Source organism: Marmota monax, unplaced genomic scaffold (assembly GCF_021218885.2).
Source record: "Marmota monax isolate L192 unplaced genomic scaffold, Marmota_monax_Labrador192_F-V1.1 WCK01_AAM20220418_F8-fsc00139, whole genome shotgun sequence".
NCBI lineage: Eukaryota > Metazoa > Chordata > Mammalia > Rodentia > Sciuridae > Marmota > Marmota monax.
In genome coordinates this window covers 4,383,215-4,409,442 of record NW_026695226.1, presented here as the reverse complement: position 1 = coordinate 4,409,442, position 26,228 = coordinate 4,383,215, and the positions used below count along the sequence as shown (strand labels likewise).

Sequence of the window (26,228 nt, the reverse complement as noted above, 5' to 3'; positions counted from 1 at the left end):
TAATATTACTTATTAGAAACTATCACTGAAGCAAATTGAAGTATAACGATTTTCTTCCCTTTTTCTTGTTTCTCTTCCCTCCCTTCTTTCCTCCCTCCTCTCTTTCTTTTTGAATGTTTCTGGGTTTTTTTTTTTTTTTGCATTTTATTTAGAATAATAGACACATCTCTATTATGAATGCCATATATGCATTCTTGAAAATGTTTAATTCTATCAAATCATCTTGTAAAAATAAATTAAAGGCCTATGAGGAAGATAGGGCTAGAAACAGATCATTGGAAACCAGTGCTATTTTCTAAACAGAACTAGCAAAATAGCAATTGTTAACAACTACACTGTTAAATTTACATTGTTACTTGCACTCACCCAACATCATCGTCAATCTTAGCCTTAAACCTTGGTGTAATTCCTTTGAGTTGTAGGTCCTTTGAAACACTTCACTTCTTAAGCAGACCAATATCACCCAAGCTAAAAATCTGCTCCAAGATACTGATTTGTCAATTTTGTTTTATTAAACACAGGGGAGAAAATTTTCTTTCCATTCTTTCATTTGCACTCTCAGCTTCCTGAGATGGAAGTCTTGAAGCCTAAACGGACTTTCCCTTTAATTGTGTGAAAACTTGCTCTTGATTGGATCAAAACCTTCACATGCTGGGGAATTCTACCTAAACCAACAAAATTTTCACACTTGCTGATATTATTTTTTGCCTGAGTTAATTTATGTTAAAAATATGTGTTGTAGCAAAAATATCTTAGTGATTTTGCCTTAGTATATAAAGGTAATACATATCCATTATTAAAGATTTAAGTAGTGTGGAAAAATATAAAGAAGAAAGTAGAAGTCCTTTTGTTACAGAGTAAGGGCCTTCCATGGGGAAGTCTTTTCTCATCTGTTCTTGTGACTGTGCCAGAAATATTTAAGGCATGTTGCTCAGAGTAGCCACCATGAGTCTGTTAGAAGGGATAGGGAAAGGAAAAAGGGGACACTCTCAAGAAGAGAGTGTGTCTTCCTAGAGAGGAAAGGATGGCAATCTCTTACCTCCAGTTTTATTAGAGTCTCAGGGAAGTTTCCAGAATCCTGCCTAAATCCACTTCCTGACTTTTGACTGAGAGCAGGATGACATAAGACTTTCATAAGACTTTCCCATTGTGCATGACTACTCTGGGTCACATTGGCCTATGCTGACTGGTTTTAATTGTAAATTGTTCTTATAGATTTTATGGTTAGGTAGAATTATCCGTACTTCCCTGAGTTCTGGAATCTGGTCTGTGTAAGGGTCACAAAAGTACCCCTTGTTTAGGGTAACTTATGGTGTTCTTGTTGGCATTTTAGGCTTCCATTTCTTTTGTAGATAACAGGTTATTTGCTGAGGAATGTAACATATCCTATTGACTTAAGCCACATAGGGTGGCAGGTAAATTGCTTTTCAAAAGAAAACTTGTGGCGGTCAGAAATAGTAAGCCCAGTTTATAGAATTATTCTCTTAGCTTTATGTTCCTACCACTCATATCTGTGTATTCCCTATTGCTTTGACTGCAGTGTTATCATTTTGGTTCATATTTTTCATCATCTGTCCTCTTTCCATGACTATGATGATGATGATGATGATAATGTGTATAAAATTTCACATAAATAAATGGGTTCACATTCTATGGACAGTTTTCCAACTTATTTTCAAGACAAATTGTCAAGCAATACAACTATGAATTGTCTTTTTTAATGATTCCAAATTATTCTGTTGTTTGCATGCCAGTTAATTTACATATTTGTGGATAGCTAGGTTGTTTTAAGTCTTTCACTGTTATAAATAATGATGTGTTGAAAATCTTTGATTATATCATTGAAAATGTGAAAGAAATTCCTAGGAGTATATCCTTTGCATCATAAGGTTTGTTCATGTATCATTTTGGTACATAATGCCATGTTCTATTCAGTAAAGATCATAGCCATCTATATTCCCAGGAAAGCATGATAGGTTCTATTTTCCCACACTGAGTATTGTCAGTTTTTAAAATCTTTGCAGTCTTATAGGCAAAAATAAACAAACAAAATGATATTTTGCATTTGCGTTCACTATTATTAGTGTGTTTTAGCATCTTTACATTTTTATGTATTATCTCCATATTTTACTTCTGATGGAATGCTTTTTCTTGCTTTTACTCCCTTTTCTTTCAGAATTTTCTTTTAAAAAGTAATATTTAAGGATTGTAAAATTTTAGAGATGTTGAGGTTTTTGTTATTAGTATATGTTGCATTTTTTTATCATGCTGATTTTATTTGAACCTTATTTATGGCATTTTTTGACTTTTTAAATTAAATTCATCAGGTTTTTAAAAATGTTTTCTGTTTTTTGTTAAATGTTTTGAAAGACCTCTTTCTACCCTTAAAAGACTGTTTGCCTTTATTTTATTTCATATTATTTTATTACTTTTTATTTATTACTTTTAATGTTTAACTTAACTGAAAGTTATTTTCTCATTATAATGAGTTGAATAAATGTTCAGTTTTGATTTTCTCCCCCTCCAAATTGTGATTAGCTTTTTTAGAATCATTTTTTAATTCAATTTCCTTTCCTTCCAATGTGAATATTGACTTTTCATATACCAAGTTTCTTTGTGTTAGGTCTTTTTTTCTGAGTTTAATATTGTATTAATTAATTCTGCAAAACAAATTACCCACAGGCTTAGTGGCTTAAAATATTTATTGTCTTCCCCTTAGTGCCCATGAATCAGAAATTTAGGAACAGCTCAGTTTCACAGTTCTGATTCAGGGTCTCCTGGAAGGGTGGAGTTCAGATTTCACCCCAGGCCTAATAGTCATCAAAAGGCTTAACTGAGGCTGGGGAATCTACCTTGAATGCAGCATACTCACATCGCTGGTGAGTGGGTGCTGGACTCAGTTTCTGTTTACAGGGGCCTCTGGCCAGACTGGATGACAGGGTGTGCTGACTTGTGTAGAAGTAGTGGTCCCAGAGGAGAAAGAACCTGGAAGAAGCTAGCATTTCAAGTGTAGCCTCAGAAGTCATGGCATCACATTCTGTTTGCTAGCAGAAAGTAACTAAGTCCAATCACCTCTGAAAGAGAAGGGTATTAGGCTCCACCTTTTGAAGACTATGAATTTTAAAGAATTGGTAGACAGGGTACCGCTTTCTTTTTGTTCTGTTCTATATATACTTACTTCTGACTAATATCACATCTTTTAATATATTGACTAATTTAAAGAGTCTTACGTTAAATTGGTGGAATATTACACAGTGTTATGTTCTATTGTATTTAAAAGCCACTGCTCTCATTGGTTCACTGGTCAAGTATCTAAAAATATTTATACAAAATGGTATTAATAATAAGTGGGTGATATGTTAAGGTTATATTTTATTTCCCTAACTTCTCATGCGTTATTAGAATTATATTGTTGGGATCATTTATTTTATTGCAAGTGCCTACTTACAGTATTCTTAAAAATTGTTTTATATTATTTGATGCTTCCATGAGTAATTTTGAAAGCTATCATTGACAAATACATAGTAACTTCAGGACATTGCACATTGATGAATTTCACAGGTATCAAAAAAAAATTCACTGGTATCTTAAACAGTATCTTCTATTACACAGGCAATATGCAAAATCAGAACAAGGCATTATGTGTGCGGAGCAATCTAAATTACATCCCAGCCTTCTGTGTTGTAATACTCATCAGAGGCTCATTATAATCCCTGGACTTTCTTTGCAGCAGACACTTGAGTCTGGATAGTGCTGTGCTCCATCTGCCTTTGTCTCCGGGCTACACAGCACGAACTTCATTGTACTGTGGCCCCTTGGCAGTATTTATTTATTTAACTTATATTGCCTCCTTGGACTTTGTTGCCATTTCAACTAGTCTATGCCCATGTGTGTGTATAGATGGATTTGTGCTTTTAAGTTTAAAGGACCCCAATCACTCATTCAAAGGAGGTTTTTATTATTGCTTTTATCTTAAATTGCATAAATCTTTTCATCTGGCTTGTGTCTTTATCTAGTACTGAGTCTGCACTAGTGCCACTTGAGCTCCCTGTGGACTTGCAGCTGCCATAGATGGGCTGTGGGCAGCCTTCCAAATCTTCCAACCATAGTTTGGACAGGTTTTATTTTTGACAGACTAATCAGAGCCCTAATGGGCTTCCCTCCTGGTGGATCCTGTGTTTCTAATTTTTATATTTTTATAAAGAATAACAGCAGTTCCTGGGATGGCCTCATAAGTTTGCTTGTTACATTATATTTCTCAGCTCAACATTTTTGACCATCCTCTTCCATCTTTGTCCCTTTGGGGTCTAGTGCCCATGGTGGTTTTGAGCAGACCTTCCTGCTTCCTACTTCTAAAGAAAAATCATGTTGTTGGTCCTTATTTATTGATGTGAATTTGAGTTTGATGCATTATATTCACTTATAGACATTTATAATGAAAGCAACACATTTGAAACATTCAGGTGAGTGTTAGGATAGAATTATCATTAGGCCATGGAACCCCCCTTTTTTTTTTCTTTTTTAAAAATTTTCTATTCTGTATCCTGTTGAGCCCAAATGAGACCCTTGTGCCATTCTAAAATAGGGCAGCAATGTGGTTGTTATGGAAAGTATCTAGGAGAAATAAATAAGAAGTAATGTTAGTTAGTAGGCTAAAATATGAGTTAGCCATGTAAGTAAGGAGAACAAAGCTCACACTTTGATGACTATACTTCAGAAACAGCATGTCATGTGTTTCTAGAGACTTTTTTCTATTACTCATTGTCTAATGTTCCACTTCTGATATTATTGTTTATTTTGTGCTCATCTTTTTTTTGGTTCTGAATGTTATCACCTTGTCCTCATTTTTCTGTCTCTTATTTCTTAGATTCGGTTTTTTAAAAGTTTTAGATTATTATTATTATTTTTTTGAGAAGTGTGGTTTTTCTCTTGATAGGCTTTTTAATTTTTAAAAGCCATTTTCACATACAACCCAAATTCTAAATGCAGTATTTCTTTTTGAGCTATTCTGTAAGTATTATTGATACTAGAAAAAATGTTTCTAGATACTAGAAAAATGTTCTTTTACTAACTCAAAATACTATTGTTTCAGAAGTTGGCTTATGGTGAAATAGTTCAAAATCTGGTAATTGCTTTGTTTGGGTTGTGGAAAAGTACCTGTTCTGTTTCATTTACACCTATATTTAAGTTGCTCCATTGCTAGCAAAAATCCACATGGATTTTATCTTCTATTTAATGACAATAATTATTTTTTCTATTAATTTGGAAAAAATATAGAGTGCAGTGTTGAAATTCAAATTTGGGCATATTAAAATTTAATGTTTCCCAAGGTTCTCTTTGCTAAGGTTATCATTTAATGGGATTTTTTTTTGTGCTGTAAAAAGCCACTCACTATCCTATTAATTTTTATAATAAACTATTTTTTTACAGAATTTATGGAATCTTAATAACTGAAATTTGAGATTGGGCCTTAGTTGTAAATGCTATCAATGTTGTCTGTGTAGATTTAAACAAAAGGTTAAGCTTTAGGGTTAGTATGTTCTGAGGCAGCTTTTCAAGAGACCAACCAAAGTTTATGGGTTTTCTTTGATATGGTTTTCCAACACCAGTGAGCCAGTCTTCTCACTATCTCAAATAGAACATATGTATTTTTAATCCCATTATTTTAATTTCTTCTTGTGTAGGATATTTACAAAATGTAATTTATTCTTATTTCTAACATTCCTGTGAAAAATTTTGAAGATAGAAAATCTTGTAAGAATTTTGTAATGAACCATCCTAAACCCACCACCTACATTCTGATTCTTTCCTTTTTTTTTTCTTTTCAGCTTTTCTAACTTTGATATTTTTTAATTTTTAAAAAAATATTTATATTTTATTTGTAGTTGAACACAATACTGTTATTTTATTTATTTATTTTTACGTGGTGCTGAGGATCGAACCCAGGGCCTCGCATGAGCTAGGTGAAAGTTCTACTGCTGAGCCACATACAGCTCCTATTTTTTTTTAATTTTTGTAATTCTAGCCTTCCCTTTTTCCATCTCCCTCAATGACTATGATATAATCTACTCCTGTGGTTCAATTCTAGCACTAAGTCATATATTTCCTCTTATTCTGCTTTAAAAAAAAATTCTCAAAGGTGGGGGCTTTTGGAAGGGTTAGAATTCAATAAGTTCATTAAGGTGGTGCTCCCATGATTAAATCCTGATGACTTTATAAGAAGAGGAAGGGAGATCAGAAGAGCCACGTGTATACGTGTTTATTCTTTGTCTCTTGTCATCTCATGGTCTATGTCACTTCAATACTCTGCCAGCAAGAAGGCCCATTTTCAGATGAAACCCTTAGACCTTGTGCTTCCAGAATCATGAGCCAAAAAAAAAAAAAATCTTTTTTCTTTATAATCTTTCTTAGGAATTTTGTTATAGTAATGAAAAATGGACTAATACATACTATCTAATGTTACACATCATAATAAGAAACAAAATGGTTCTGAAACATTGTTTGAATTGTTTTCTGTAGCTCTGCTGCCAAAATTGTTCTAGTTCATCATTTATTTATTTATTTTGTTAGATGTGTCTAAGTGCCTCCCTTTACTTGCATGCTTAGACTCTGTTTATAGTCAGTTTATTGATAATATGTTCTGCTGGAGAAATCCTTGGAGTAGAGTAACCCAATCTTATGTTGTCATCTACTTGTTTCTAATGATCTTGCCACAAGTCCCTCTGGAAGGAGGAGGCATGACTTGGCGAATCTGGGGGTCTAATTTAGTATCTGGCATAGAGTAAGTACTTAAGTTTGAAGGAGTGAAAATTCACACTCCATTCACATGGGCAAAGACCGTGATAACCTTCTATGTCATACATTCATCCCTTAGCAGAGTTCCTGGATACGTGGTAGATGACCATAGACTATGTAAATTGAATGATTCAGGAATTGCATATCAGATTTTCTTGGAGCCTTGCTCTTATATTCTCTGATATTCATTGTCTGATAGTTTCCCCTTTTACTTATTACTACAATTGAAGAGTTACATTTTACCCAAGATATAAAGAAATAACTCATTGTTTGCCTCTTCAAACTCCTACACAAATTTTAAATCATTTTTATAATTGGGATGACTTGAGATGTATTTATCCACACGGTTGCTGCAGATAAGTGATTGGTGAGTTTGTACAGGCAGAAATATAAGCATATTCAAGACTAATTTTTGATGAATTCATGCATGATCAAGCTATAATAAGTTGTTATGGGAAAGAGAAGAGCTGATAGTGTGAGATGTTGTGTGGTTAATGTCACATCACCCAGAATCTTTTACTTAAAGGTGATAAATGCCAGGTGGCAAATATGACTCTAACTGAATCTGAAAGCTTATTTAAAAATATTCTCACGTTAAGTACTTCAGCCATGAAGTAGTACTTAAGCAATAATTTTTTTTTGGGAGCAACGCTTTGAACTGAATGACTTGCATGAGTTACTAGAAGAACAAAGTAACTGATAATAATTATTCCCTTTTTGCCAGGAACGATTTTAGTATCACATTGTTATTGCTCAAAGGAAGTTTTCTTAGAATAAGTGGGCACTAGGTGCTATTTGTATGATATCTTTAAACATTTGAAGTCTGAATGAAGGATCAGAGCACCCTGATAATTCCTTGGCAATTTCTCTAGATGAGCAAATACATTAACTTTACCAAAATGTGAATGCCATTAGGACTCTAAAATTTTGATTTGGTATGATTGACATGGAAATGTAATGTTCATGTCTGTTATTAGCATATAGCTTCTTTAGTATTTATATGCTAGTTGAAATCTTTTAACAGTGTTTCATGTCATGAGATATAGGCATTCTTCATAATTCAGAGAGGATACGAGTACACTGAGCCTTGTCTTTTGAGCTTCTGAAAATAGCCCCCATTCGCACTTTGTTCACAGGGTTGCTTTTATTTTTCTCCTGCTCTCTTGATTTGGAGCAGGATCTGCACACTATCAGATTGGCACTCTTCCCACATGCTGCTTGATAATCTCTCAGCAAAAAGATACTTGCCTTGACTTTGTTGTGCAGGGGACAGTAGCAATGCCATGAGCAATGGAGTTGCAGAAATGAAAAGTGAAAGAGCAGTGCCTTTTAGTTCTTTAATTATACTTAAAATGCTATTTTACATGATTGGTATTGGTTCCAGCTTCCTCTTTACTGACTTTTAAAATTTATATTTTAATAAAAGTTAACTTTCTTTTCAATATTTGAAAGACTCAAATCTAATAGGCAATTTCCATATATTTTCTTAGTCAATAATAACTTGAGTGTTTGTCTTAGTATCAGCCAGAAACAGTAAAAAGAAAAAAACAATTTAAAATTATAGGAATATATTATGCTAGGCCTAGAAAGGTCCTTAGAAATGGAATCTAACACTCTTCTTGTTGAGGAAACGGAGGTCCAGAAGTGACTTGTGCAAAGTCATATAGCTAGTTTTGAGCCAAGAGAGGAATCTGGCTCAGGGGTCCTGACTCTTACCTATCTCCTTCATGGGGGCCACAGTGTCTGAGTGAGTAGAAGTATTTAAGAGAATACAGATTGGAAAAGATTGGAAATGTGAATTTGATGTAACTATTGGTAATGTCTTTTTCCCCTTTACCTTTTATTCAAAACACTATCCTTTTTTTTTAAATTGGTTCTTTTTAGTTATACAAGACAGTACATTTCATTTCGACATAATTATAAAAGTATGGACTATATCTTGTTCCAATTCAGACCCCAATGCCTCATCTTTTAGTTGGATTAGTTGTGGCATCTTTACATTTGACTGCATTTCCAGTTTTTATCCTGTGGAAAGAACCTAATTGTTGGCATACAGAGGGCATAGTGAACAGAAAAGAGATACTTGAAGTGTGTGGATCTTAGAGTAAAAGTAGTAAAGATTTGATAGTACTCTCAAGTTTAAAAAAACATGTAGTATTCATTCTAGCCTCAATTGGCTACAAAGAAAGATTGTATTCAGTCAAATATACTGATAGCTATTTTAATAAAGAATTTTACTAAGCGTTTTTGTTCTACTTTAGAACAGGAGAGAAAATGGACTAAGAAAGTGTAATTAGTTTGTTGTGGTGGGAAAGAGACCAAGACTAGGGTTACCCTGTATTATCTATATATCAGTTACCTTTTAGGGCAGGAACCATCTTTCTTTCTTAACTATTAGGAACAAGCAGAAGTCTGAAATAACTCTTATTAGCATTTTTTGAGTCTGCCTTTTTTTCTTTCACGCTCTATATTAATAATTATATAAGTGACATATGGGTGCTTATTAAATAATTAAAACAACAATACAAATAATATTCAATTTCAAATACTTTTGTATGGATACATAAATTTATCTAGAAAATATAGTGTTGTTTACTGAGTTTTTAAATGGTATCATAGTATATGTTTTATATTCTTTGTACTTAGCATTGATGCTTGACATCTAATAAAGAAATAGTTTTCTGAGTTAAAAATTAACATAACAAATTTTGTATATACTAAATTCAAACTGAAATTTTTAGTTTTGTAAATCACCACATTTTATTTTGACCCTAGGCTTTCACATATGCTCTATTTGTGTAAAATGTTCAGGTCTCAAGTGTTTGTTTAGAAGAACTTCCACTTTCCGTGATCTTTTTCTGATGAATACACTTCCTTGCTTCAGACCCATTGGCCCTGCTTCTGGCCCATTGGCCCTTTTTAATGGGAAATACTTGTTTCAAGGTAGTCTTCCTTGGTACATTGTGACTCCTCCAGGGCAAGGAGCACATCTGCTTTTTCACTGCCCTGTCCCTTGTACCTAACCCTAGCTTCATGTTTAGTGTAGGACTCAATAATTAACTTTAGGAATTGAATTATGAACATGTTTTTAGTATTTTGGTAGGTAATTCAAGAGAATGACAAAACACCAGTGCTTTGGCAGGTTGTTGCTCTTTCCTGACACTTTATCTCCTTCTCTCCTCCACCATTGCCCATTAATTTCCAGATCCTACCAGTTTAACCTCCAAAATGTGTATCTTATATTTATAAATTATTTACGAACTTATATATTTTACAGTCTGGAATCTTTGGATTTATTTGTATTTTGGAAAACACCAAGAAGGAAGTATATGGGAGTCATCAAACTTTTAAATTTAATGAAGCTTTGACTTGTTAAACCTTTATTTAGAAGTGTTTTCAGAGTGACTGTGCTAATGAAATCTAATGTTGAGAAAAATGCATCTTTTGCATCCTGATGATACAGATCTAATAAATTCGCCAAAGTTATTTTTCTCTTGCCAAGACTTGTAGAAGATGATAAATGGAAACTTTGTTAAACAGTCTGTTGAAAAAGTATATTAAATATTTTGTGGCGATGTATAAAAGCAGTTAGTAAAGGTGTTTTGATTCTAGGTGAAACGTGTCATTGATGAGAAATTAGTTTTATTAAAGGCCTCATATTAAAGCTCTAAATGAATGAATGAAACATGTCAAGCAGGCTTACTATTTCAGGAATGCAATGGTAGAAGTTTCTCATAGAAGCATTTTGTTTCTTGGGCCAAACACATTTTGTGGGTACCCGGTGTGGGAACTCATAAGCAGTTTTTCTTAAGATTATAGTTGGATAAAAACATGTTTTTTAATTGTTTATTTTCAAAAGTTAGTTTGTAATTACTTTTACTTCAGTTATACATATACAAAGGAGTTTTGGTTTTGGTGAATGTTATATGCAGTATATGTTGACAAAATTGTAAAAAAACTGGTTTTTATTCCTTGTCATACACATATTTAACCCCTGTTGATGTCAGTTATAGAAGGTCATTAATAATTAACCAATTCAGATTATTATTTTTTTTGGTGCATACAGGTTTTAAAGGGGATTAGGATATTCATAGATCACTTTAGATAAAACTGCAGGTCAAAAGCCTTTTTTTTTTTTTTTTAGGTCATACAGATTATTTTAGTAATTCCTAACTAGCAGTTTAAAATGAAATGTAACCAACTAAAATTATCATAGTAAGAATAAGTCAGCACCCCCCCCCCAAAAAAAAAAAAATATCTATGATGTCTAGGAGCACTGCACCACTGAGCTACATCCCCAGTTGCCCAGGCTGGCTTCCAACTTGTGATCCTCTTGCCTCAGCTTCATATGTAGCAGGGATTATAGGTGTGCATCTGGCTTGTTTTTGAAACTTTTCAGTTACACCTTAATTGCTGTGATGTATGTGTACATGGGTGTGTATGTGTGAGGTGAGTACTGAATTTTATGTGTGTGTGTTTGTGTATATATACATATATATGTATATGTATGTAAAACACATTTCTTCACATATATAAATGTAAAATATATTTATTCACGTGGGACATGGGCAAAAAAGTTTGAAAGCCATTATCCTAGATTGATAACTGTAGAGAAGTTTTTGTTCTTTCAGAAAACTATGAGTTCCTCTTTACCATGTCACCCTCTCTATACTCAGAAACACTCCTTCCAAGTAAGATAAGTGGCATCTCTTGAAAGAACTCTTTGTAAGTGGTTTCATAACTATGCAGTGTTTATGTCATGTAGGTAGTGATACTTTTTCACATGTTCCTCTTGTCTTACATTTCAAGGTTAAATTGGGTAGTTTAGTGGGTAAAATCCTTAGAAGTGAGTATCTGGGCAAAATTTGTAGTTTTCCATTTTTTAAATTTTTTTTAATTTTTATTTTTAGTTGTAGATGAACACAATATCTTTATTTTTATTTGTTCATTTTTATGTGGTGCTGAGGACCGAACCCAGAGCCTCATGCATGCGAGGCAAGTGCTCTACCACTGAGCTACAACCCCAGCCCATTTTTCCATTTTTTAATGTTTACCTTGTGTTAGCCAGTTTTGCATTGCTGTGGCCAAAGTAGCTGATAAGAACAATTTAGAGGAGGAAAAGTTTATTTTGGTTTAGTTTCAGAGGTCATGGTTAGCTGGACTCCATAACTGTGGTCCCAAAGTAAAGAAAACATCATGGTATAAAGGCCTGGTGGAGGAAAGCTACTCAGTTCTTGGCACCTGGAAGGAGGGTACAAGGGAGGCATGGAGGAGCGGGGGAGAGGGTTGGAGAGGGAGAGAGGGGATGAGGTGGACAGAGCAGGCGAGAGTGCTGGAAAGTGCACTTGAGCATGAGCCAGAGAGCCAACAAGCTAGCCCTTTCGCAAGTGCAACCATGCAAGTGTGCCCTGTTAGCTAGGGACGAAATATAAACCCCAAAGGCATGAACACTGCCCCCCCCCTTCCTCCAGCCATACCCTGCCTGCCTATAATTACCACCCAGTACAGTAGTTCTTTCAAATTATTAATCAATCAAATGGATTAACCCACTGATTAAGTTACAGCTTTCATGATCTGATCATTTCACATTTGAACATTATTGCAAATTATCTCACACAGGAGCTTTTGGGAGACACCTCATATCCAGACCATACCGTATTATCTCCCTCACTCTCTTTCCCTTTCTTCTTTGTTTTCATGAATATGTTTCTCAATCTTTTTTTTTCTTTCCTTGCTATATTCTCATCTCTTTTTATTTCTTTTTTTCTATAGTATGAATATTGTCGCAACACTCTTTTTATTGGTAGTGTGACTTTTCGGAACTTAAAAAAAGAAAGACAAAATACTGTCCTGGTGTATGCCTTCTGGCAGATGCTTCCTCTAATTGTATTTTTAGACTTTCTGGAGCCACTCTCAAGAGGACAAGAAATCTTAGATCATCTTGGAAGCAAGTTGACCTGTGGGTTTGGAGCTGAAGGCGGCTTGTGATTGTGTTAAATAAATTTTCAGTTACTCTGGTCTAGTCTTACAGTCTAAGTAAAGAAAGAGAAATCAGGATTCCCCTGACTCTCTGTGGGTCCCTGTCCCCTTTACCCACTTTACCTACTCCTTTTAATCTTGAGTAGCACATGGAGATGTTTTAAGCAAGACAGTGAACCAACTTGTTACTTATCTTTCCTAGCCAGGGATGTTCTTTATCTGTTGGAATGCATTTGGCTTCATTTGGTCCAATAGGGTAACAAATCTTGGCCCCTCACTATTTTATATTTCATTTTATGAGAAGGCAATAATAATTTAGAGGAGGAAAAGTTTATTTTTTAAAATTTTTGTTGTTGTTGCACATGGACACAATGACTTTATTTTGTTTATTTATTTTTATGTGGTGCTGAGGTTTGAACCCAGTGCCTCACACATGCTAGGCAAGTGCTCTACCACTGAGCCATAACCCCAGCCCAAAATGAGTCATGAGATACTGTGGTAATTTTTTTTTTGTGTGTGGCAGTGCTGGGGATTGAACCCAGGGCCTTCTGCATGTGAGGCGAGCACTCTACCAACTGAGCTGTATCCCCCACCCCTATTTTTAAATAAACATTCAATGCTTTTAAATAAGCTTTCTTGGATCGGGTTGCCTGTGTCACAAGAGTGGATAAAAACAATGTGGCATTTATACACAATGGAGTATTACTCAGCACTAAAAAATGACAAAATCATGGCATTTGCAGGGAAATGGATGGCACTAGAGCAGATTATGCTAAGTGAAACTAGCCAATCCCTAAAAAACAAATGCCAAATGTCTTCTTTGATGTAAGGAGAGCAACTAAGAACAGAGCAGGGAGGAAGAGCATGAGAAGAAGATTAACATTAAACAGGGACGAGAGGTGGGAGGGAAAGGGAGAGAGAAGGGAAATCGCATGGAAATGGAAGGAGACCCCCATCGTTATACAAAATTACATATAAGAGGAAGTGAGGGGAAAGGGAAAAAAAAACAAGGGAGAGAAATGAACTACAGTAGATGGGGTAGAGAGAGAAGATGGGAGGGGAGGGGAGGGGAGGGGGGATAGTAGAGGATAGGAAAGGCAACAGAATACAACAGACACTAGTATGGCAGTATGTAAAAACGTGGATGTGTAACCGATGTGAATCTGCAATCTGTATACGGGGTAAAAATGGGAGTTCATAACCCATTTGAATCAAATGTATGAAATATAATATGTAGAGAGCTATGTAATGTTTTGAACAACTAATAATAATAAAAAATAGTGCTAAAAAAAAAAACAAGAGTGGAAGGACATCAATTCAGGTGAAAACAAATTCAACTTCATTCTTTAAAGTACAGGTATTATTGTTTATTAAGCACTAGAAAGAAGAGTTCTAGGTATTATTTCAATACTGGAAACTGAAAGATTTTAAATAAGCATTGAAATAAGTAAATTTTATTTTTAAATAATAATTGCCTTTTCATAATCTCTAGAAAGTCTGAAAATTAATCAAAAGGTTACAGGGCTAAGCAAGGGTTGATAATTTTATATATATTGAATTCACATGTAGTGATATATTTTTCTCAGTCTCATAGATTTCATTGTTATCTAGGATCAGTTTAGTTATTATAGCAAAGGCCAACACAGTGGCAGTTTATACATGGTAGAAAATGATTCCCCTCTCATTTAACAGTCTGAATATAAGCAGTGCAGGACAGTTACAGAGCTTCTGTAGTGTTGGGGATCTAGGATCCTTCTATTTTGTTGTTTAGCCATCTCTAATGTGCAGATTTTATAACTTGAGATGACTATTCTTTTGTTTTTACTGTCACATTGTTATTATTGGAGTTCTAAAATGGGGAACAAAAAAAGGGAGGATGGGCCCCTTTTAAGAGCATAACCTAGAAGTGTGTGATTTTCGCACATATGCCATTGATCAGACATGGTCATGCTTTCTTGTGAGGGAGTATGAAAAATAGTTTTTAGCTGGGTGAACACACGTCCCACTGAAACTTCTCTTAGGGGGGTATAAAACCATAATAGCCACAAATAAGGATTTACTTATCAAAAACAAAACACATGTTAAGTTTACTCAACAAAAAAGGATTTGATATGCTTATTATTTTTTCTTATGTACTATTGCTTTGACGATAGAAATTTTCCACTGAAGTTTTCAAGTAGATTTGAGCTACTGCAAAGAGTTAATCTGAATTAATGTATTTCCCTTTGGGATTATAAGTCAAATTTATTCTAATGGTTATAAGGATGTATAAAATGTATAAAACACATTAAAAAATAAGTTTGTTCTTCTGTTTCCTTCCCTTTTGTCTTTCTGTCTGTCATTCATGGGATGGGAACCAGGGCCTTGTGCATGCAAAGCACATGCTGTATCACTTAGCCATATTCCCATCCTCTTATTTTTCTTATGTTGTTTTTGCCCTTATCCTTTCTTGAGGCTAATTTCACTTGTTTTATTTGTATTTCTAGGTATGGCACAGTCACAGGGCTGGGTGAAAAGATACTTGAAAGCCTTTTGTAAAGGCTTCTTTGTGGCAGTGCCCGTGGCAGTGACTTTCTTGGATCGGGTTGCCTGTGTTGCAAGAGTGGAAGGAGCATCAATGCAGGTGAAAACAAATTCAACTTCATTCTTTAAAGCACAGGCTTTATTGTTTATCAAGCACTAGAAAGAAGAGTTCTAGGTATTATTTCAATACTGGTAACTGAAAGATTTTAAATAAGCATCGAACTGAAGTCTCACTTGACTAAATTAATTTATAAGGTTTTCTAAAACTACTAGTATAATCAGAGTACAGGTGAATAAAAACAACTATCAAGTAGTCCTCTGAGTCTGTAGTTTGACTTTTTGGTGAGAATTGTAAACGGAGATTCTAAAGAAATTTTGCTAAATGACAGTTTTCTCTGAGTATGGCTTTATCAAATATCCTTTCAAGATCTAATTATTAGTGCAGTTAAAGAATGAGTTTGGGTCAAATTTGGTTATTCTATTGATATATACTTTCAGTTTATAGAAAAATCTAGATAACTGATCCCATATATTCCAGTGTGTTCTTTAAACATTTGCTGAGTGAAAATATTAAGTGAACTTTACAGTTGAAGAACTTCAGCATGTAGAATTCCAAAAATTACATGTGAATAGTCTTCTGGAATACCAGAGAAAATTTTATTGTTCTCAAATTTATATTTAGAACCTAGCTGAATAAGTAAGTTTATGTTGTTAAGCAACATTTGTATTTTGTAATATTATTTGTTTTCTTCTGTTACTAACATGCTAAATTTTTGTATTAGGTTAAATAGTTATTAAAAAAAGAATGTGAATATACGAACTTCCAAGAGATTAAAATTATACAGAGAAAAATAAGTTTAGTTTTTTCCTTTTCATTTTTGTTGGAACTGCTTAAGGACATTAATGTCTAGTCAGCTTTGTGTTGCTGTGACCAAAATACCTGATAAGAGCAATTTAGAGGAGGAAAAGTTTATTTTGGCTCATGATTTCAGAGGTTTAGTTCATACTTGACTGAGTCTGTTGCTCTGGGTCCAAGGTGAGGCAGAACCTCATGCAGAAGGGCTCTTCAGGGGATAGATGCTCAGTTTATGGCAGGGTCAGGAAGCAGAAAGAAGTGGAAGTGGACATAGGGAAGAAAAGATAGCACGCCTGTAGTGACCTATCTTCTCCAGCCACCTGCCTACCACCCTGCCAATTCATTCAAACTAGGATGCATTGATTAGATTATAGCTCTCATTTTGCCTCCAACTATTCCTGTATTAACATAAGAGCTTTTGGGGGACACCTCACATCCAAATCATAACACAAAAGCATCAGCTTTAAGAAGTTAGGATGGATTTATTTATTATAAGTATGATTATATATATACACACACACACACACCCCACACACATATATACACACACATATACATATTTAAATATATATAAATCAGACTCCTTTCTGAGTTCTGGTAGTCTGTGAGATAAGTTAGTATAGCATATAGTTACGGTGGGTGCTCTTTGGTTTAAAGTAGGGCTGCCTTCATATTTACTTCTACTTCTATCATTTGAAGGGTGCTTAAGCCCTTCTCTTCATCAGGGAATTCTGATCTCTATTCTATCTTTCAGGTTCCCACAGCAAAATGGCCACTTATTTTGAATGCAAAAATATTTTAATGTAGGGGTACAGTAAACATAGGAAGAACAATTCACAGGTGTATGTCTTTTTTTCTAAATAAAGTTTAATATATTTAACATTGGAGATTGCATTTTCTGCCTCTTCAGTTTTAAATTCCTGGTAGCCTTATCTTAGACATAATCCTTAAGAAAAGATCGACTTTATTTGCAGAGCTTTTGAATCAGATTCTTCATTTCAGATTGAAACTTCCTTATTCTTAGCAGTTCAAATCCCTTTTTGGTCTCTAGGATCTTTGAGTCCATCTATGTCTATGTGTCTTTTAATAACAACTAATAAGAGTAAAAATGATTTTCTCTAATTTTGTTAGTACTGCTTGATATACAGCCATCATTCTCCTGAGATAAAAAATTTTTCTTTTTTTTAAAAAAATATTTATTTTTTAGTTGTAGTTGGACACAGTACCTTTATTTTATTTATTTATTGTTTATGTGGTACTGAGGATCAAACCCAGGGCCTTGCATGTACAAGGCAAGTACTGTACTGTTCTGCTGAGCCACAATCCACCCTCTGAGAAAAAAAAAATTAGAAACAAAACCTGCTTACCTTAGATCTGATGATGACCTAGGGGATCATGTTATTTTTAAATGCTAGTCCATGGACTAATGTTAGATGTGTTAGAATCTGCAGATGCATTAGAATTTGTAGCAGTATTCCTGGGCCCTGCCCCTAGAAATCTAATTTATTATCTTGGAATTGGATATGTAGAATTTCCTTGGCTACTGGTTATAGGAAAATAACTTGAATTTACTTAGGTATAGAGGGGAATTTATTGGATGGCTTATTATGTACTTATGAGAAGTGCAGGAGTACAGCAGTTGCCAGGGACAATTGGAACCAGCACTCAAGCACTGCCATGGTTATTAGTCTTTTACGTTCTGCTTCTGTCTGCATTTTGACTAAGTTCTCTCAGATTATCTTTCTCCGCATGTCAGGGCACATGGCTTCTGTGAGCTCTCATGCCTTAAGATGCCTGGTTTCATTACTATCTAGGAAAGATCACCTTTCTTGCCTTAATTTCAGCTTGAAAAATTCTGGGAAGGATTATGATCGGTTCAGCTTGTATCACATACCTTTATCTTAACAAATATACAGATCAGTTTTGGCCACAAGGTGGGTAACATAATTGGTCTGGCTTTGGACATCCCCACATCCCCAGCCTGTGGCTAGACTGATCTATAGGAAAATGAGAACCTTTGTTTTATTTGTTTGTTTATGTATTTTTAAATTTGGCATTGAGGATTGAATCCAGTGGTGCTTTACCACTGAGTTAATTCCCAATCCTTTTTGAGACAGAGTCTTGCTTAGTTGCTTAGGGACTCACTAAAATTTTGAGGCTGGCCTCACCCTGCTAAATTGCTGGGATTATGGGCGTGCTCACCATACCCAGCTAGAGAGCATCTGTTTTACATTTCATTATTCTCTGGGAATTGGGGGTAAAGTACAGATGATGGTTCCCAGAGGAAAGGGGATGCTATTTTTAGAATACAAGTAGAAAGGATAATCTGGAAAGAAAAGAAAATATGTATGTTTATTATATTGGATCTTTATTTTCTCAATTTGAAACTAAATCTAGGAATAACAGATAATTTCATTTACATGTTCATTAGCACCAAGTCATACTTAAAATTATTTGGGCAGAAATCATAATAATGAAATTTGGGGATTAACTAATAATTTCAGTATATTTAAAGACATCCTTTGTAATAGACAACTTTGATGAACTGAATGTTTTTAGACAGGTTCAGCAGAATATGATAGAATTTTATTGAGATAAGTTCTTTTTTATTTCCACATTTTTTATTGGTGCATTATTATAGTTGTACATAATGATGGGATTTGTTGTTATATATTCATGTATGTACACAATGTAATTTGGCCAATATCACTCCCCAACACTTCCTTGGAATAAATCCTGGTTTTCACATTTCTTTAATTATGGAGCTCTGTAGAAGTCCCAGAACATCCTGTAAGAAACACATCTGCTGGGCTGTGGTTGTGGCTCAGCAGTAGAGCGCTTGCCTAATGAGTGAGAGGTGCTGGGTTCGATCCTCAGAACCACATAAAAATAAATAAACAAAATAAATAAACAAAATATGGGTAATTTTGATTAGTACTTATAACCACATAAAAATAAATAAACAAAATATTGTGTCCATCTACAATTAAAAAAAGAAAAAGAAACACACCTGCTTTTCTTGACTCAGGTCTGGAAATTCCATTTGGTGCAAGGTAGTTGGTTGGTTCATTGTGAACAGGGATATTCTGGATATGTGGTGGTGACTTCTGGTACCAAGGCTTAGAAGTATGAAAGGAAAGCAGAAAAAGAAGAGGAGGGCAAAGGATAATATAGAGAAATATGAGGAAAGCAAATAACATAGATACATTGGGTGATAGGGAATAATGAAGAAAATTAGATCACTAATTTTCCAGTGAGTAGGGAACAGAGGCACAGAGGACCAGTGATAGAGACTACTAAAAGAGGAAAAGTGCTAGGCTAGAGGTTGACAGGACTCTCAATGGGACAATCCTTGCAATCGTGCCCTTGATGTTTGATGCATCTCTGCTGCATGTTTGGGTAAAGGAATGATCTAGCCACTCATTCTGTATTTCAATATTTATGGAAGGAACCTGTGTACCATTTTATAAGAGTTAATATTGGTATGAGTTATCAGTTTTGAACTTTAGTCATTGCATAGGACTAATTCTCCTGGTGTTCTAATCATTTCTGTTGTTTCAAAAATAAAATTAATTTTATATCTTAGGATATCATTTTTGAATATGGGTAATTTTGATTAGTACTTATAAGTTTATTGTGATACAGACATTTATCAATGGCTAATAAGTATTAAACACTTAGGTTAGGTACTATGAGGGTGATGAATCAGACACAAATTCTGTCCTCAAGATGCTTCTACTTTAGTAGAGAGGATATAACAATTATTAGTCTTGGATAATGAATACATCTTCAGAAGAAATCACTTTAAAAGCCGTCAATCTGTCAGATAAATGTTTTGTCAGTTTTTAGTATATCCAGAATTGAAAATCTGTTTAGTTTAGCACTCTATTTTTTGGAGAATTGACCTGGAAATTTTAATGAGGAACAGAATAGAACCAGAAAAATAATAACTTAGCCCTTTTATTCTTGGCCACTCTATTGACTTTTTGTTATGGCCATAAATAACTCCGAGATTTTTTTTGGCTTACGTAAAAGATCTTTATTTCTTGCTCATGACTCTCTGGGCTGGCTGCAGTCACTGTAGCCTATTGGATTGATTTAGTCTATTGTATACAGCAGCACCTGCTGGAGTGTGCTCTTCTCATGTTTGAAAGCAGGACAGAAGATGAGAAAAAAATACACAAAGCCTCTTAAATTCTTAGTTAGGAACTTTGATTCTTCTTTCCATATTTCAGTGTTCAAAGCAAATCATAGAACCAAACCAGATTCAGTGAGTGTAAGGATAGTTTCTACCCTCAGGGAAGCCATAGCAGAGGTGGGAGGGATGGAAGAATTGTGAATAAATAAGTGTATCTACCATAGCTACTCTGTGACTCCAGGGACATATGGTTGATTTCAGAGCGCATCTAAAAAGTTGTATTTACCTTTGAGTGTGCAAAAATGATCCTTGTTTTTATAGTCTAAGATTAACAAAATTGGAATGAACTGATATTGTGAGTCATTAAAGTTGGGAATGGATTTCTGTTTTAGTAGATATTGTTAGGTTTGAGGTAGCCCAGGATCAGTTGGATCATTATTTTAGAGTAGCTTTTCTCTTTTTCTTCCTTCCTTCCCTCTCTCTCTCCCTCCCTCCCTCCCTCCCTTCCTTCCTTCCTTCCTTCCTTTTGTTTTGAGATGAGGTTTCATTATGTTGCCATGAACTCATGATCTTCCTGCTTAAACCTTCTGAGTATCTGGAATTACAGATATGTGTAACTTTTGAGTGACTTTTGTTAAATATTACTCTGCAACATATAGACCTATTATTAAAGAACATCCGAGGATTTCAAGATTAAATCTTTTAAAGGTATATGTAATTCCAGTCCTTTGAGTTTATTCAATAAATACTGTCATGGCAACACTGGAAACTCACTTTGTGTAAAAAATTTTGTGGTAAGAAATCTTTAAATCTTTCAGAATTTCTATTGGCTAGTGATTAACTAGGGGAAGCTTATTTTCAGGATTTTTTTTCTTATGAGAAATAATTCTTTTCTTTTAAAATACTATTCATTGGTTCTTTTCTTAGGTTAGGATTTTCCAATATTAATTTATAATTCATTAAGTATCTGACTAGAAAGATAGGGGTGATCAAACATGGGGAATCTCAGCTAGCTGAAGATAAGTCATACATGAAACTGAAGTTTATTTTTTAAACTTTATTTATTTATTTTTTTTAAGTTGTAGTTGGACACAATACCTTTATTTTATTTATTTATTTTTTATGTAGTGCTGAGGGTTGAACCCAAGCCTTGCACTAGGCAAGCGTTCTACTGCAATGCCGCAGTCTGGCTGGGCACAATTCAGGAGCCACTTGTCAAAAGAAACGAACTTTATTTTTAGAACACACACACCACACCACACAGCTCCTCAGGAAAAACCCTCAGAGCCCAACTGCCACCACCAGCTTCCCACAAGCCTCTCAACCTCCCCCACTCCTCCTGCTCTTGAGGCGGATTGGCTGGGTCAAGTGGGCAGAGCCAAAAAAAGTCCCCCAATGAGCAGCTCTGTGGTCTGAAAGGGCGGGGAAACAGCCCAATGAGCATCACCACAGAGGAGCCAATCAGTTGGCAGCTAGAAGTTTGCTGGGGCTGCTGTGAGCCAATCATCAGCTGGCAGCTGGAAGTTTGCTGGCAGCTGGAAGTTTGCTGGGGCCCCTTCAGCTGTGGCTCTCAACAGTTCTACTGCTGAGCCATAACCCCAGCACCCCCCCCCCCCCCAAACTGAAGTTTTTAATGATACAGTTCAATGGAAAATGGGATTCAGTTTATGAAACATTTGATTTTTCAAAAGCTATATAGGTGCTTCCATTTTATTGGATGAGATGCCCCTTTTGCAATGCTTGACACAATGAATGCTGGCACAAATTGCTGGTTAATGATTATTCATACTGACCTATTCCCCTCTGGTGAGCACGAATCACATCTACTGATTGTTGAAAGATTACCTATGAAAGTAGATGAACTTTTTTTTTTTCCAAGAAGCACCACATTATATGACATTAATTTAATTCAGGAAATGAAGACTGATATTACATACAGTTGAAACTACAGAGGGAATTTATGTAGGTGGAATGCAATTATTCAAATTAGAACTTCAATGGCTTACAGAGGCTTTTAGAGTAAAAGGGTGCCCTAGGAATAGTTTAATGACCTCATACCAAAGGTTTAGGTTTTATTTGATTGAGAATGCCTTCAGCAGGGTTACCAGTTCTGATAGAAGGTGTAGGCTTTCCACATTTAAAATTAAGATTTTAATACTTTAGAAAGCAAGTGAAGGAAAATAATTTTGTGTCACTATCTTATTTTTGTTGTAGTCGCACATAATTTTTATGTTACTATCCTTGAGATTTTCATTTTTTTCCTGTTGTGCATTGCCAGGATAAAAAGTATTTGAATACATCTCCTTGCTATACTACCTCTCTAGCTCAGGCTTCAGAGACATATTTATACAAAATGTACTTGAATATTAGAGTAGATGAGAGAAAATAGGGTTTTTTCAGCAATGAGGCCTCTATTTGTCAATAACATACTTTCTTTAATTTGAAATTTTCCTGACTTTCAGCTACCTGTGTATGAGCCTGAATAAAATTGATTTGTAATAAACCTCTTACACTTCTACCTAGGTCTTTGCAGTCATTGTTTTGTTTCTTGCTGAGTTTAAAATTAAAAGTTCTGTCAAAAACAAAAGCAAAAATAGTAGAGGGGCTCTTTTCCTCTGTCTCTCTCTTTCTCTCTCTCTCTCTCTTTTTAAAATTTTTAACTTAGAGGGGCGTTAGTAATACTCAAGAGTCATTGTTGGTTGTAACCATTATTTTGACATTCTGGGAAGCTGGCTACAAACAGATTCTAAAGGCAAGAGATTTATTGTGATTTATACTGCAGCATTTAAGATCAAGTTAGGGAGTTTTATGTTACCTGCTGAATTTGCACTTCTAAGATGCTGGGAAGCACCTGGCACATATTCTTCCTGTGCTGACTCCTCTGCTTGTTCCCCTTAGTCTGCTGGGGCTGATGTTGAAGGAAGTCAGGATTTAATGTTGGAATGCTTTGAGGGTTGTTTTTGTGCTTTCTTCTCAGATTACTTTTGATGCAGAAATATTACCTGAGGTTTTTACCTATTAGGATACTATGAGTTTTTATGTAGTTTTGTAATCTGTCATTAACAGAGAATTCAAATAGATTATTTTGTATTTATAGCAACAAACTTATATGATCCTGAAACAGTTGATGAGTAGTAATGTTATAATGTCCCTTGATGGATTTTTTTTTCTTCCCATGAGAGAATTCCTATATGCTTCTGTTTTATATAATCAAGTCAGCTAAGGTTATGTATGTTATTTAAACACTGGGGTTTTTTTATATCTTTTATGAATTTTTGTTAAATAGGGCATGATGGTGCCAATCGATAATTCCAGCTAACTGTGATGCCCAGGCAGAAGGATCACAAGTGAGTTTGTGAGTAGCCTGGGCAATAAATAAGACTCCATCTCAAAACAAAACAAAACAGAAAAAGTGATTTTAGATTTACACAAAAGTTATAGGAATAGTATAGAGAATTCCCATGGATTCTATACCCAGATATACCAGTTTTTATTTTTTTCACATTGATTTTGTTTGTTTTCTTCCTTCCTTCCTTCCTTCCTTCCTTCCTTCCTTCCTTCCTTCCTTCCCCCCCTCTTTTTCCCTCCTCTCTCAGTTTCTCCTTATCTCCCTTTCCTCAGTATTTCTGTATATATATATATATATATATATATATATATATATATATATATACATACACATACACATATGTAAGTATACATATGCACATTCTTATTGTTTTTGGTATTAAATGGTTTACCATTTGAAAGTAAGTTGTATACATCCTGTCCCTTTCACACTTAATATTTCATATACTCTTCCTAGGAGTGTAACTAGTAATGGAATGGTACTTTTACTTTATTTTTTAAGAAATTACCAAACTCACATCAAACTAGTTAGCTCTGTGAGGGCAGTCTGTCTCAAGCCATAAGATGGGATGCTGACTGATGCTGTTTGTCCTCTCATCATACCTCCAAGCTGCCTGAGAGGGAGAAGTGAAGGGCTAGCTTGCCCCATCTCATTGCTGCTGGGTGGACAGGAAGTCCTTCCTGCTGTGCTGTGCTGACACCACAGTGTTGGGATGGGGCTAATTTGACTGTATTAGGATGGTTATTATAAAAAAAAAGTTTTTTATTCTGCTAAGCCACTTTTTACTTGGTCCTTTGTCTAGTAGGAATAAGCTTTTCTTCAGGCTTTCCCCCCCTCCACCCTAATTTTTGATTCCACATTGTAAGCTTCTCCAGTGCCTCTTATAGGATATAGACAAGCTACAAGAAAACATAGGGAGATTGCAGTGGTGAAATTTAAGTTCTAAGGTTCCTAGCCTCTTGTCTGCCTTCTTTCTGTCTTGCAGTCTTCCTGTACTTGTTTGTTATATTGTCTGGGGTGTTTATTGTTATAAGAGGGAGGACCTCCACTTTAAGTCCTCCACTTTGGCCCAAGGCTGGGTGGCTTGATTGATTAATTAATTTATTACTTTTCTAATGGTCAGAAATGACTGATCTCTGGCCAGTAGAAAATGGGTGAAAGTGAGGTATTCTTTCTAGGCCTGGCCCATAAAAACCTTGTTATTCACAACCACATCAATGTTTATAGCAGCACAGTTCACAATAGCTAAACCGTGGAGCCACCCTAGATGCCCTTCAGTGGATTAACGGATTAAAAAATGTGGCATATATACACAGTGGAATTTTACTCATCAATAAAAGAGAATAAAATCATGGCATTTGCAGGCAAATGGATGCAGTTGGAGAAGATAATGCTAAGTAAAGTTAGCCAATCTGACTAATAGCTGACTCATAGTGGGATGATGGGGAGGAGGAATAGATGAATTCTAGATAGGGAAGAGGGGTGGGAAGGAAAGGGATGGGGCACAGGATTAGCAAGGATAGTGGAATGTGATGGACATCATTGTCCAAAGTACATGTATGAAGACACAAATTGGGTGTCAACATACTTTATATACAAACAGAGATATGAAAAATTGTGTTCTATATGTGTAATAAGAAGAAAGAAAACAAACAGCATTCTGCTGTCCTGTATTTAAAAAAATAAAATCAATTAAATTAAAAAAAAAAAAAACTTGTCATTTTCCATGTTATATCTTCTGCTTGCTTACTAGATACATGTGTCTTATATTCTTTTAGGAGATGATTACTCTACTCTGACCACGAAAAGAGACAGACTTAGGAAAATTTATTATATTGTACTCACAGGTCTATAGAGAGAAGGCAAGGCATAGACACAGGGCCACTTAGGAAGGACACCAGGGAGGCAGGGAGGAAGAAGGTAAGAGCAAGGGGAAAGCTCTAGACCAGAGTCTTTACTGGGTTTTCTGTGGGAAAAATAAGGCAGAGCAGGGTCAATAGGTTAGAATGGTTAGTTTGAATAATTTTCAGAGTGTTCGCTAATTGGAATGATTAAGGCAGAGGAACATTGTCTCCTGGGTTGTCATGACCAAAGACAAAGTGGTCTTGGGTCTGGATTGGTGAGTTTGCATATTGCAGTTATCCTCTGGCCCAGCTTTTGTAATTTTTAAGAATTGGCTAGCCTTGGGAGGGAGCAATCTCTTCCTAGCAGGGAATTGTTTTTTATTTTTATTTTTGTAAAAATTTCCAAACACCATAATATACTCAAACACACACACACTTTTGATGGAGTTACATCTCAGTAAATCCCTTGTAAGTTGAAAATATCATGTCAAAAATGTATTTTGGGGCTGGAGATGTGGCTCAAGCGGTAACATGCTTGCCTGGCTTGCGTGGGGCGCTGGGTTCAATCATCAGCACCACATAAAATAAAGATGTTATGTCCACCGAAAACTGAAAACTAAATATTAAAAAATTCTCTCTCTTCTCTCTTTCTCTGTCTCTCTCTTTAAAAAAAATGTATTTAACACACTAACTTACTGAACATCATGGCTTACTGAACATCTACCACATAGAACACTGTGGAGT

At 35.1% G+C, this 26,228-nt stretch overlaps 1 protein-coding gene across 4 annotated transcripts in view; it reads left to right on the top strand.

Moving 5' to 3' along the window:
- Immp2l (inner mitochondrial membrane peptidase subunit 2) overlaps positions 1-26,228 on the top strand; it is a 905,321-nt gene that overhangs the window by 30,477 nt on the left and 848,616 nt on the right. For all 4 annotated transcript variants that reach the window (XM_058576086.1, XM_046435362.2, XM_058576083.1 and 1 more), the window contains one exon: positions 15,261-15,397. In XM_058576086.1, the coding sequence (XP_058432069.1) occupies positions 15,263-15,397 (135 nt within the window). In that variant the 5' untranslated portion in view covers positions 15,261-15,262. The remainder of the gene's footprint in view (positions 1-15,260; positions 15,398-26,228) is intronic.